Source organism: Nannospalax galili, unplaced genomic scaffold (genome assembly GCF_000622305.1).
Source record: "Nannospalax galili isolate Female #2095 unplaced genomic scaffold, S.galili_v1.0 scaffold1320, whole genome shotgun sequence".
Taxonomy (NCBI): Eukaryota; Metazoa; Chordata; class Mammalia; order Rodentia; family Spalacidae; genus Nannospalax; species Nannospalax galili.
This window is the reverse complement of record NW_008345697.1, coordinates 315,244-327,893: the sequence shown is the minus strand read 5'-3', so window position 1 is coordinate 327,893 and position 12,650 is coordinate 315,244. Positions and strand designations below refer to the sequence as shown.

At 44.6% G+C, this 12,650-nt stretch overlaps 1 protein-coding gene across 1 annotated transcript; it reads left to right on the top strand.

Moving 5' to 3' along the window:
• Positions 1–837: 837 nt before the first annotated feature.
• Positions 838–11,697, top strand: Dppa4 (developmental pluripotency associated 4). The gene is made up of 7 exons (XM_008841777.1): positions 838–912; positions 2,958–3,078; positions 3,923–4,086; positions 4,170–4,220; positions 7,121–7,424; positions 8,575–8,770; positions 11,667–11,697. The coding sequence occupies exons 1-7, from the start codon at positions 838–840 to the stop codon at positions 11,695–11,697; spliced, it is 942 nt and encodes a 313-aa protein (XP_008839999.1).
• The last annotated feature ends 953 nt before the right edge of the window (positions 11,698–12,650 follow it).

The window sequence follows — 12,650 nt, the reverse complement described above, 5'->3', positions numbered from 1 at the left end:
AGTTATGGATAGTTTTAGCCATCATGTGGGTGCTGGGAATTGAACCCGGGTCCTCTGCAGGAGCAGTCAGTACTCTTAACCAAGGAGCCATCTCTCCCACCCCCGTAAAAATAATTTTTAAAAAATTTAAAAATTGAAATTTTGTTTTTAAGAAAAGGACTGCGAGGGCTAGAAAGATGGCTCAGCGGTTAAGAACACTGGTTGTTCTTGCAGAAGACCCAGGTTCGAATCCCAGCACCCACAAGGCCACTAACAACTGTCAATAACTGCAGTCCCAGGGGATCCGACAGCCTCTTCTGACCTCTGAGGGCACTGCACGACACAGGTGCACTGACCTACATGCAGGCAATACACGCATACACATAAAATAAAAAATACAATTTTTTAAAAAATCGGCCATGGTAACACAGGCCTTTAATTCCAGCATTTGGGAGGCAGAGGAAGGTGGACCTCTCACCGAGTTTCAGGCCAGCCAGGGCTGCACAGTGAGACCCTGTCTCAAACAAACAAACATAATAATAATAAATAAAAAGTTCACAGAAAAGGAACTAATAATTCAACCACAGAATAACCTCATTAACCACCCAAGACTCGACCTTTTTTTTTTTTGTCTCGAGGTCGAGGCCAGCCTGGTCCACATCGTGACTAGAACTCAGAGATCCGCCTGCCACTGCCTCCCAAGAGCTGGGATTAAAGGCGTGCTCCACCACACCCAGCCGACCAAGATTTTAACACCACAAATTGTTGGGGGTGGAGTCAAGTTGCGGAGAACAGGAAAAAGGCCTCCAGGAGACAGGAAGTAGGAGGAGATTTCTGAAAGCCCTCCTGGGCGGGGGGATGGGGTTCTGTGGAAGCACGGACTTTCTCGTGGTTTCGTCCCTGCTAAGCATGGAGAATCCAAGGGGCAAGGAGGTAAGCGCGGTTCAGTGCGTCTGCTTACCAGCTCCGTGGGTCTCTTCTAGTCTCTTTTGAGTACACCTGGTCTTTGCTTTGGGTGGAAAAAAACGTGCTTGACAATTTGTTCCACTCTACTTTTTTGGGGGGGCGGGGACAGGGTCTCCTTGTAGCCCCAGCTCTCCTGGAACTCACTATGTAGACCAGGCTGGCCTTGAACTCACAGAGATCCGCCTGCCTCTGCCTCCCGAGTGCTGAGATCAAAGGCTTGCGTCACCACGCCCGGCCACTTTTTTTTTTTTTAAGTGAAAGGGCTGGTAGTGTGGCTCAGTGTGGAGCACTGCGCGAGACTCTGGGCTCCGTCGCCAGAGGGGTGGAAGAAAAACCTGGAAAAAAGCCCTGGGCCATTCCCATTACTGGGAATGTTAGAAGACAAGTAAAGAGGTCGTGATTTGGAAGGGATGTTTGGTTTGTTGGGAAGAATATTGTAGCTAGAGGAGGGACGTGGAGAAAGGGGAGAGGAAAGGGAAAATGAGGGCCAAGCTATGGGAAGAGGTATGACTGGGAATAAAGGACAGCCGTTAATTTCTTTTAGAAGGCCCCAGGGCCTAACCAAAGGTGCTGCAGCATGAACTCCAGGCTCCCTATCTTACCCACCCGAGACCTAAGGAATTTAAGGCTGACAAGCCTGTTGGTTTCTAACTACTGGAGCTGGCCTCCCCAGAACCCACGACTTTCCTCAAGTTAAGGCTTCTGTGGGGCCCAAAAGTGAATACTTTGTGAAAAGGTTATGCAAATGTGAGTCTTGAATGTCAATGTGAAACCGGCACAGAGATGTAAAAGTGACATACAAATGTTAATTTGTCACATAACTCCCACTCTGGGGGTCCTTAGGAAAGGACCTAGGTTTAGGAACTAGCTGACCTACGATTTAATTTTCCGAACGTGCTCTTAACCTGTCTGGCTTAATTCTCCATGTTAAAAATAAAGTAATGGCTGTGAAATTGCTGTGAGGGTTGGATGAATGAAGATAAAAAGGTGTCAAGTCCAGTAGCTGCTGTTAGACCGAGGCCCTATGTGTGTTAGTTTCTCAGGGCCTCTTTGTTCCCTTTAACTCAGGGAATATTTATTGAGTGTTTGCAATAAAAGGAGAAAAGACCCCATCCTTGTGGAACTTATGATCCAATGAAGTCATAGCTGTTAATCAAATCACAGAAGCATGTAGAAAATTGTCATTGACAAGCAGCAATGAAGCAAGAAGTGGTAGATTTGACTCTGAGAAGCCAAGAAAGGGATCCCAGCAAAACAGTACTTGAACTGAGACTCTGGAAGGAGGAAGGACAGAAATGCCAGTGGGTTGAGGCTGAGGGACCTGCTCAGGAAAGCAAAGAAACAGTATCACTGGAGCTTGTGCCACGGTAATGGGAGACTGCTAGGTTGTTGTTTTGTTTTTGTTTTACTGCATCCTTCTGGCTATGAATTCTTTGGGAGGGGTCTAGATGAAGGACTGAGAGGAGAGACAGATAAAGTGATTTGCTTCTTCCTCCCCAGTTCTTTTTGTTTTCTTCTGTTTTTGCAGGTATCCTTTTCTTCTTGCACTTTTTGTCTTGCTTTCTTTTTGTTTTTGAGACAGAATCTCACTCTGTAACCCAGGCTTATCTAGAACTCATTATGTGTTATGGCCTCCAAGCTTTAGGCCTTATGTGCTGACATTACAGCCTCCACATCCAGCTTTTTTAAAGATTGTCTCTTGTAACCTAGGTCTGGCGAAACTCATGATCCTCATCCTGGAATGACAGTCACATAGCACTGTCCAGCCTGGGTTTTCTCATATTTTCATGTAGGCTCCCTGTTTCCCCACCATTCCTTCCCTACCGTATAAATGGAACTGCATATTAAAACAATGCCCTCATGAGAATTCACACTGGCAATTAAGTGAATTCACACTGGCAGTCAAGTGCAGTGACTTCCTGGGGGCCTCAAATGTGAGTTAGTTTAAAGCAGGTAAGGGTATGTGATGGTTCAGACACCAAAAGAATGACTGACTGCTCCTGTGTCCCCAGTGGAACTGCACAGAAAAATCAAAGGAAGGTGAATGCCAAATGTTTAGTCAGCCAAGCACATCTTTGGCAAAGGCCCCAGCAAAGGAGACAAAACGAAAAAAGTCAGTGAATGATAACAAAGGTAAGTGTCCGTAAATACTCTCTACCACTTCTTTCCATTCACGGACGTTCCTAAAGTATTGAAAGAGGATGAAAGAAATTTCCTGTATTTTGCTAATTCTGTTTTATTATCAAAGTCAAGCTTAATTCCCGCCTGTAAAACCCTTCCCCTTTCTATCACCAAACTGTGATCATTTTGCCTTCACTTGCTCCTTTCATCAAAGGTCTTTTATAGGCAGTGTTTTGGGTACAGACTGCCCTAAGTGAGGATGGTACCTAACCTTGACAAGAGGTGGGAATGGAGGATAGGGTGGAGGGTTTGGGTAATTTGCATTTACTCAGTAAATTCTAATGATGCTTAATGTCACTACAGATGTTCTGTACTCAACACGTTCTGGGAATCTTAACACACATGTGGCTCTGTGTGTGAAGCACAGTGGCTGGAGTGCTGCTCGGACTGGGGTGGGCCTGCACTACAGGGTTTGGTGTTGAGTGTATGAAAGTGAGGTGTTTACTTTGTTCTGTGCTGAGAGGCCCAGGCAGCACTGAGTGTTGATGATCTAAAGCTTCAGTCAGTCCCCTAAGATGGAAGTGGAGCCACCTGCATTCTATGCATTGGGCACTCCCCTACCCCAAGAGCAAGCATTTTTGTGTTTGCTTAGGCTTAGCAAAGAACACTGGGATTTAAAAGTGTTAGGTCCTAGGATTGAGTTGAGATATGTCACCTGGAGTCTATATGGTCTTTGATGGGTTGTTGAATCCTGCAACTGTACATTGTGCGGTTGGTGGGTGAGAACTGTCTGTGCTCTTGAAATTTTATAAAGCCATACAAAAATTGCCACTGACCATATTCCATTGTCTACCAGATACTAATTCAAAAAAGAAAGCACAAGACACTGACACTCCAAAACCTCCTCGTAAGAAAGTAATAGTTCCTCCCTTGCCTGTCATCCTGCCTCCAGTCAACGAGATTCACCGGGATGTTGTGCGGGGTTGGTGCCAGAAGTTAAAGCTGAGCACCAGAGGCCAGGTGATGGCAGGGTTGTGAGGCCTGTTGCTCAGGGGGAGGGTGGGAACCAAACTTTCACTAACAGTTCTTTTTCTTTTTCTTAGAAATTAGATGCATACAAACGACTTTGGAAATATGCTTACCCAGACCAAAAGGTAACTATTTATTTATTGAAACAGGGTTTACTATTTAGCCCAAGATAGCCTGGTAAATCAGTATGTGGAACAAATCAGTATGTGGAAGTAACTCAGGCTCTTCCTACCTCACAGTGCATGCCCAACCTGTAACTTTTTATGTTAAGGAAAATTGGCAGAGGGAAAGGTTTGCTTCTCAGGCTAATTACCTGTCATCATCAAAAAATAAGTTAAAGAATTGTCTTAGCCTTTTACCCCAAGTTCTAAGAGAACAGTGCTTACTGCCTTGTTCCACTTTTACCCAGCTCTGCAAAAAGTACTGAAAAGGAGGCTTTTTAAATTTTTTTTTTAAAAAGGGGGAAGGGGGGAGTGTGCTCATGAGATGGCTCAGTGATTAAGAGCATTGGCTGCTCTTGCAGAGGACCCAGGGTTTGGTACCCAGCATCCACATGGCAGCTACTAGTTCAGGAGAGCCAAGGCCTTTTGATCTCTGTGGGGGATTGCATGCATGTGGTGCATTTATATACGTGTAAGCAAACCCACTCATATATGTAAAATAAATAATAAATTAAAAAATTCTTTTTAAATGAGGCATTTTGTGGGGTGGGTAGGGGGTGTGCTGGAAATGAGCTTAGGGTCTTAATGCATATTCTGCTACTGAGCTGTACCCCTAACCCTCAACCCTACCCCTTTTTTGAGGGAGTAGAGAGTCTGTATGTAGCCTAGGCTGACTTCAGACCCAAGAAAGAGCCTCCTGCCTCAGTCACATAATTCTGGAATAACAGGTGTTTGCTACCACACCTGACTCACTCTTTTGGGGTTTTGTTTGTTTGTAATTTTATTTGGGGGAGGATGTTATTTTCTAATTTAATTTTTTATTATTTTTTAAATTTTTTTTAAAAAATTTTTATTTATTATTTTTGTTTTATGTGTATGCATGTATTGCCTGCATGTAGGTGTAACTGTGCCCGTGTTGTACAAAGCCCGAGGAAGTCAGAAGAGGCTGTCGGATCACCTCAGACTGGAGTTACCAACAGTTGTTAGCTGCCATGTGGGTGCTGGGATTCAAAACCAGGTCTTCTGCAAGAACAACCAGTGTTCTTAACTGCTGAGCCATCTCTCTAGCCCCTAATTTTTTATTTTTAAATTATGTCTGTGTGCACATGTCTTCAGGTCCCCTGGAGTTGGAGTTACAGGCAGTTGTGAGCCACCTGATATGGGTGCTGGGAATCAAACTTGGGTCCTCTGGAAGAGTAATATGAGCTCTTAATAATCACGGAGCCATTTCTCCAGTTCTGATTTCATTTTTCTATAGAGTTTCACTATGTAGTCCTGACTGGCCTAGAATTTACAGTAGCAGTCCTTTGCCTCCTGAGTGCTGGGATGAGTGTTAGCCACCATGAGTATTTTATTTTTGAGAGTGGGGCTCATTATGTTACCCTGGTTATTGAATTCTTGGAGTCAAGTGATTTTTTTTCCTTTAGCCTCCTGAGTAGCTGAGACACAAGTGTACCACATGTTTGCTTGGTGCCTACAGAGGCCAGAAGAGGGTGTTGGATCCCCTGGAACTGGAATTAAGGACTGGTGTTAAGCTGGGCATGGTAGTTCACGCCTTTAATCCCAGCACTTGGGAGGCAGAGGCAGGCCAATCTCTGTGAGTTCCAGGCCATAGTGAGTTGCAGGCCAGTTGGGGCTACAGGGAGACCCTGTCTCAAAAAGACAAAGAGTAGCAAGTGCTCTGAGACATCTCTCCTTTATTATTTTTATTTTATTTTTTTGTCTTTTTGAGACAGTTTCCCTGTAGCCCTAGCCAGTCTTCAACTCAATATGTAGACCCGGCCAGCCTCAGTCTCACAGAGCTTGGCTTGTTTCTGCTTCCTGAGTGCTGGAATTAAAGGCCTCTGCCACCACCATGTCCTATGCTTTTTTTGGGCGGGGGGTCTTTTGAGACAGGGTCTCCCTGTAGCCCCAGCTGGCCTCACTATCTCACTACACATTCTTGACTGTTCTGGAACTTGCTAGGTAGACCAGGCTGGTTCCAAACTCACAAATCTGCCTGCTTCTGCCTCCCAACTGCTGAGATTAGAAGTGCACATCAGCACTGCATCCAGCAATTTTTTTCAGTTCTGTGCATTGAGCCCAGTGTCTTTTCCATGCTAGGCAAGTACTCTACCACTGAGCATCTCCAGCTTGTACTACTAGTATTTTAATCTTTCCCTTTTTTTTAAAAAGATTTTATTATTTTTATTGCATGTGTACAAGTGCACCCATGTAGTATGGTGCCCACGGAGACCAGAAGAAGGCATCAGATCTCCTGGAACGGGAGCTGTAAATGGTTGTTAACCATCATGTGGGGGATGGGAATCGAACCCAGGTCTTCTTCAAGAGCAGTCAGTGCTCTTAACCGCTGAGCCATCTCTCTAGCTGTCTTTCTCATTTTTTAATATGTATTTCACATGTGAGTGCAGGTACACATACCACAGCAAGTGTGTGGAAATTATAAGGTAACCTCGGGTGTTGGTATATGCCTTGTTTTAAGACAGAGTCTCTTGGGACTGGAGAGATAGCTCAGCAGTTAAGAGCACTGGCTGCTCTTGTAGAAGACCAAGGTTCAGTTCTCAGCACCCACATGGCAGCTAACAACCTTCAGTAACTCCAGATCTGACATCTGACACCCTCTTGTGGCTTTTGCAGGCACTGTGCAGTTACATACATGCAGGTAAAACACTCATACACATAATATTAATTTTTGAAAATGCAGGGTTTCTTTGTTGTTTGCTGCTGCATATACTGGATTACAGATTGAAACTATTATTCTTGACTTTTTTGTGAGATTCCAAGTCAAGTCCTTACATATGCACAGCAGGCGCTTTCCCCTCTGAGCCATCTGTTAATCTTTCTCATTATCTCTGATATCCTAGCCCTATATGGATAATATTCCTGACACATCACAAGAGGCCAGGGTGAAGACAACCCAAAAAAAACTGAAGACAGAAAAGGTGGAAATGCTGTGTTCCGACGGGACTTCTCCCTCTGAAGTGATCCTTACACCTGCGCATTTGCCTGCCCTTAATGAGACCCCTGTTCTCTATGAAGAAGTCAGTACCACTGTAGTGACCACCTCTGCCCCTGAGGCAGTGTTGGCCTCTTGGGCCAGAATTGCAGCCAGTGCTGGGAGGATGGAAGCAGAGGAGCCGCAGCCACCACCACCACCAGAGGCCCAAGGTAAGTTCGAGTGCGGAGCCTGTTCTGCAGCCATGATAAGCGAGATAAGCTCAGTCAACATTCGGCTCTGATACTGGAGTAGCACACTACCACAAGGACCACCCACCATGTCTTTTCTGACTCCAGTCTAGGTCAGGACCTGAGAGTTCTCATTCCTTTAGTTTTCTTCTGAGACAAGAATCTCACTGTCTCTTGCCTCAGCTTCCTAAGTGCTAAAATTACAGGTGTCTGCTCTCCACCCCCCTAGCTGAGTGTCTCCATTTCTAACAATTGCCTGAGCAGTAATGAGGGTACTGGTCCAGGAAACCATGCTTTGAGAACTACTTGAATTCACTAGGTTTGGCTTCATTTCCTCCCCTTTCTTTAAGGAATTTAAAGTGAAAGTCTAAGGATTGAGTTCTGGCTCTCCCAGCATTTGTTAAGTGAGTGACATTAACATCTTGTTTAAATCAATCCCATTTCCTCTTCTTAAACAGGCAGAACTCCCGAGGCATTTTCTCATAAGCCTGTGATCCCAGCACCAGTGATGGTAGGAGGGTCAGGAGTTTGAGCTCATCCTGGGCTACCTAAGACTTTCAGAAACAACAAATAATAATAAAAGGATACAGAACTTACATATTGTAATAATGTACACCACCACCACACTCCAAACAAATGCAGTGAAGGGAGATCATGCTTAGCATTGATACCCTGCCATGGTGGTAGCACTCGGGAGGCAGAGGCAAGTGGATTTCTGTTAGCTCTGTATAGCAAGTCCAGGCCAGACAAGGATACGTGGTAAGACCTTGGCTTAAACAAAAAAAAAAAGGCAGGGGGGAGTGGGGAGTCACTGCCCCTAAACCTGTAATATAAAAATCCTTTAATTTTGTGAGAGTTTTGTCTGGTGTGCAGATGATGTGTTAGAAATCAGACTGAAGGCCTCAGACATGCTAAACAAGAACTCCACCACTGAGCTGCATCTATAGCCCTGAGGCCTGAAGGTATCTTGCATAGTTTTGTATGGCATGGAGATAGAGGTAGGATTCCCAAGTCCTGACTCAGGGCCTGCATCTGAGAGAGATAAGTCCAGAGTGATGAGGCAGGATCAGCCTTGAGCCTGAGCCTGAGGATGTGGCTGTGGTATTCATACTCAGACTGTTTCCTTCCACAGGGTACATGTGGTGTGTGGTCCATGGGAAAAGTCTCCCTGCAGACTCCAGTGGTTGGGTTCGGCTGCAGTTCCATGCTGGACAAGCCTGGGTACCTGAAAAGAAAGGGAGAGTGAGTGCCCTCTTCCTGCTTCCTGCCTGCACATTTCCACCCCCAAACCTGGAGGACAACATGCTATGCCCCAGATGTGTTCAAAGGTAAATACTGGCTTCCCACACACTGAAGGTGGGCGCCTGACTTTTAGTTAATGGAAAGATACACATTATTGAATTAGCTGTGTTTGGGTATTATTTGTTCTGCTTATATTTAGAGTTTTTTTGTTTTATATTCATTGGAGGGGGTGGTAAGCACGTGTCCACCCTACATAGTTCTGGGATTGTAAACTCTGTCAGCCACATTCTTTTAAAGGATACCACACACCAGCTGTAGTGACACACACCTCTGATCCCAGCACTCTGAGTTCAAGGCCAGCCTGGTCTATCTAGTAAGTTCCAGGACAGCTGGGGCATCAGGGAGACTGCCTCAAAAAAGACAATAAAATGAAATAATAGGGGGCTGGAGAGATGGCTCAGCGGTTAAGAACACTGACTTCTTGCAGAAGACCTGGGTTCGAATCCTAGCACCCACATGGCAGCTAACAACTGTCCATAACTCCAGTTCCAGGGGATCCGACAGCCTCTCTCTCTTCCGCGGGCACTGCACAAATGGGTGCACATACGTACATGCAGGCAATACATGCATACACATAAAATAAAAAATAAAAATAATAAAAATAAGGATTAGAACTCGGGCCCTCATGCTTACACAGCAAGTTCTCTTAGCTACTGTGCCGTCTCTTCTGGTTTAGGATATTTGAGACAGGGTTTGTATATAGTCCTACTGGCCTGGAGCTCACTATGTAGACAACATAGGCTTTTTTTTTTTTTTAATTGAATTTTTGTGTATTTCCTACAGAAAATCATCTTTATGCCCCCTTCCCCTTTGGTACCCTCCCATAGCTTCCACCCTCTTTCCCCCACTGGAGTTCTATCATTCTATCATTTGTGTTAAGGCCTGTCATGTAAAGTTAATGACCCCAGATGTCCCTCAGTGCAAGTTCATCCACTGGGATCTAGTCAGCCTATCTAGAGTTCCTCCCTTTAAGATCAGCTCTTCACCCAGTAGTAATCAGCTGCCAGTAATTCTAAGACTAAGATTGCAGGCCAGACTTCTATTTTAACATATGGCAACTTCTGTCTCTGCCTCCTAAGTGCTGGGATTATAGGTATGTGCTGACGTGCCCAGTTTTTTGTTTGTTTTGGGGATTTTTTTTTTCATTTGTTTTTATTGAATTGTTTGTTGTATTTCATATAGAACATCTCAAATAATCTTAAACATCTTTATGCCCCCATCCCCATTGGCACTGTCCCATAGCTGTTCCCCAGTACAAGTCCATCCACTGAGGTCTAGTCAGCCTATCTAGAGTTCCTTGTTTTAGCAAGATCAGCTCTTCATCTAGCAACAATTAGTTGCCAATATTTCTTCAGATAAGATTGGGTCACCTGCCAGGGTGGCAACACACTTGTTGTCCCAGCACTTGGGAGGCAGAGGCAAACGGATCTCTGTGAGTTCAAGGCCAGCCTGGTCTACATAGTGAGTTCCAGGCCAGCTGGGGCAAAAGGGATCCCCTTTTTAAAAAAAAGAAAAAAAAAAAAAAAAAAAAAATTGGGTCTGCTGTTCATTTTCTGAGTCTTATGCTGGGTTTCTGTCTGCCTGAGTTTGCATGGGACTTGTGTATACTCTAAGTGTAGTTCTGGCTGGTCTCTAACTTGCTATGTAGATCAGGCTGGTCTCTAGCTTCAAGCAATCTGCCTGTCTCTGCCTTGCCAAGTGCTGGGATTGTAAGCATGCACCACAAGCCCAGCTACCAATATTTTTGTTTTGGGACAAAGTCTCATTGTGTAGTTAAAAGTAGGCTTGAACTCAGAATCCTCTTACTGGCCCAGCTAAATGGCTTATCAGGTAAAGGAGCTTGTTGTCAAACTGTCAGTTGTTGACAACTGAGTTCAATCTCCAGGTGGAAAGAGCAAACTCATTCCCAAAAGTTATTCTCTGACCAACACCCCCCATGAAAATATTAAAAACATAAAGTTAAATAGAACTGAGGTCTTTTGCAGGGTGGAAGGCAAGGCGTGACTGTGTGGACCAGGCTGGCCTCAAACTCAGAAATCCACTTTCCTCTACTGAGATTAAAGGCACACACAGCTCAGGTAATTTTGAATAACCATTTGATGACACATTTGGACATTTCACAAAAAAAAAAGGAGGGCCTCTCTCCTGCCTGTGGCCTGCGTAGGATAGAACGGTCCTTGCTTGCTAGTCTTCATTCCTTGATGACATGGTCACAGGCTTTCTATTCGTGATCTTAAAGTTTTGTTATTGTTTGTGGTTCTTGGGGTTAAACCTAGGTCCTTACCTATGTTAAGTACACATTTCACCACCAAGCTACAACTCCAGCTTGATCCCGATGTTTTAAGGGCAGTTTCATTGGTGTTTTAGCAGTGAGTGTTCAGGCTATTTTTTTGTTTGATTTTGAGACAGTGTTTAATGTAGCTCAAGCTTGCCTTGAACTTGTAGCTGAGGTTGGCCTTGAACTTCTAATTCTCCTGAGGACTGAGGTCATATGTATATGCTACCATGCTTGGTTTATGCAGTGTTGGTGTCAAACCCAGGGTTTTATTCATACTAGGGTTTTTTTGTTGTTGTTGTTGTTGTTGTTGTTGTTTTGTCTTTTTGAGACAGGGTCTCCCTGTAGCCCCAGCTGGCCTTCAAATCCCTGTATAGACCAGGCTGACCTCCAACTCACAGAGATCCACCTGGCTCTGCCTCTTGAGTGCTGGGATTAAAGGCATGTGCCACCACACCTAGTCTATCTTTACTATTTTAAAGAATGAAATTTGGTGACTTCCTGGTTCCCTCTTACATTCAGCTAGATGTGATAGTACACATCTGTAATCCCAGCACTTGAGAAGAGAGGATCAGTAATTCAAAAATAGCCTGATCCACATGAGGCCTTAACTGAAAAAAATAAAAATAAATGAATTTGTTTTTTAGGAACAAGGTCTTAATTAAGAGCCTCCAGTGAGATTGGAGTACCAGGATAAAGGAACGTCTGTGAGGTTTGCGTTACTTTTCTGATGTCACCTGTTCATGTGGAGTGGCCTGTTGGTACCACAGCCATGACTAAGACTGATGGGAACCCTGTCTGTGCCCTCCAAGATGCCCACCTCATCCAGAAACTATTGGACTTTGTTTACTAGTCATAGAAGGACAAGCAGCTTCAGAAGAGCCAGTAAGGCTACTGAACACTTCAACAGAAACAACTCTGGGTTCATTGTGATGACTCTGGACATTGTGGAGGTGTCCTCAACACACCTGACCACCATTGTGTGAAGACAAGAAAATGTCCTGTGTGTTTTGCTCCAAGAAGGCCCTGGGACAGGAATATGGGGTCTCCAGATCTGACAATTGTTTATTCTGCCACCAGCACAGAAGGATTCATTAAGCAGTCTGTTATAAGACTTGGTCTACACCTATGGCCTCTGCATGTCCTCTTCCCTGGCCCCCTGATTTGTATTATACTGCCTGTATGGAGTGCTTGTGTTTGTATTCTGTTATTGCACAATATTACACTAAGTCTAGTTTGTGGCTTTTTATTTCATTTTCCTTCTGTTTTGTAGGTTGCTTTTCCCCCAGAATCCCTTTTACCCTCTCAGTGCATTGTGTGGACTTTGGAACAAGGCTGGAGCAGAGGGAGGCAGAGTGCTGGCACCATCCCAAGGCAGGAAGAGCTTCTCCACTAACTCCCCACTGTGTGCAGGGTGATGGGAGTGAACATCGCTGCCACTTTGTGATGGAGAACCATTTACAAAGATGTAAAATGATTGAAAAGCTTGCTTCCTTTGCTCTCTGGGGAACTAAGTATCATTTATGAAGGAAGCATGTGTTCTGTGAGAGTGTTAGGCTGAGGTCCAAGTGTCAGTTACTGATGGACTCCTACTGTTTGTGCTTGGCAGTGTGATGTTCTCTCTTCCAAGC

What these genes read in the sequence shown, in the direction of transcription:
- Dppa4 (XM_008841777.1), top strand. Translation starts at nt 838, where the DNA reads ATGGGGTTCTGTGGAAGCACGGACTTTCTCGTGGTTTCGTCCCTGCTA. An exon ending in AGCTGAGCACCAGAGGCCAG is followed by an intron (nt 4,087 to 4,169) that starts GTGATGGCAGGG and finishes TCTTTTTCTTAG; the next exon opens with AAATTAGATGCATACAAACG. An exon ending in ACCACCACCAGAGGCCCAAG is followed by an intron (nt 7,425 to 8,574) that starts GTAAGTTCGAGT and finishes TTCCTTCCACAG; the next exon opens with GGTACATGTGGTGTGTGGTC.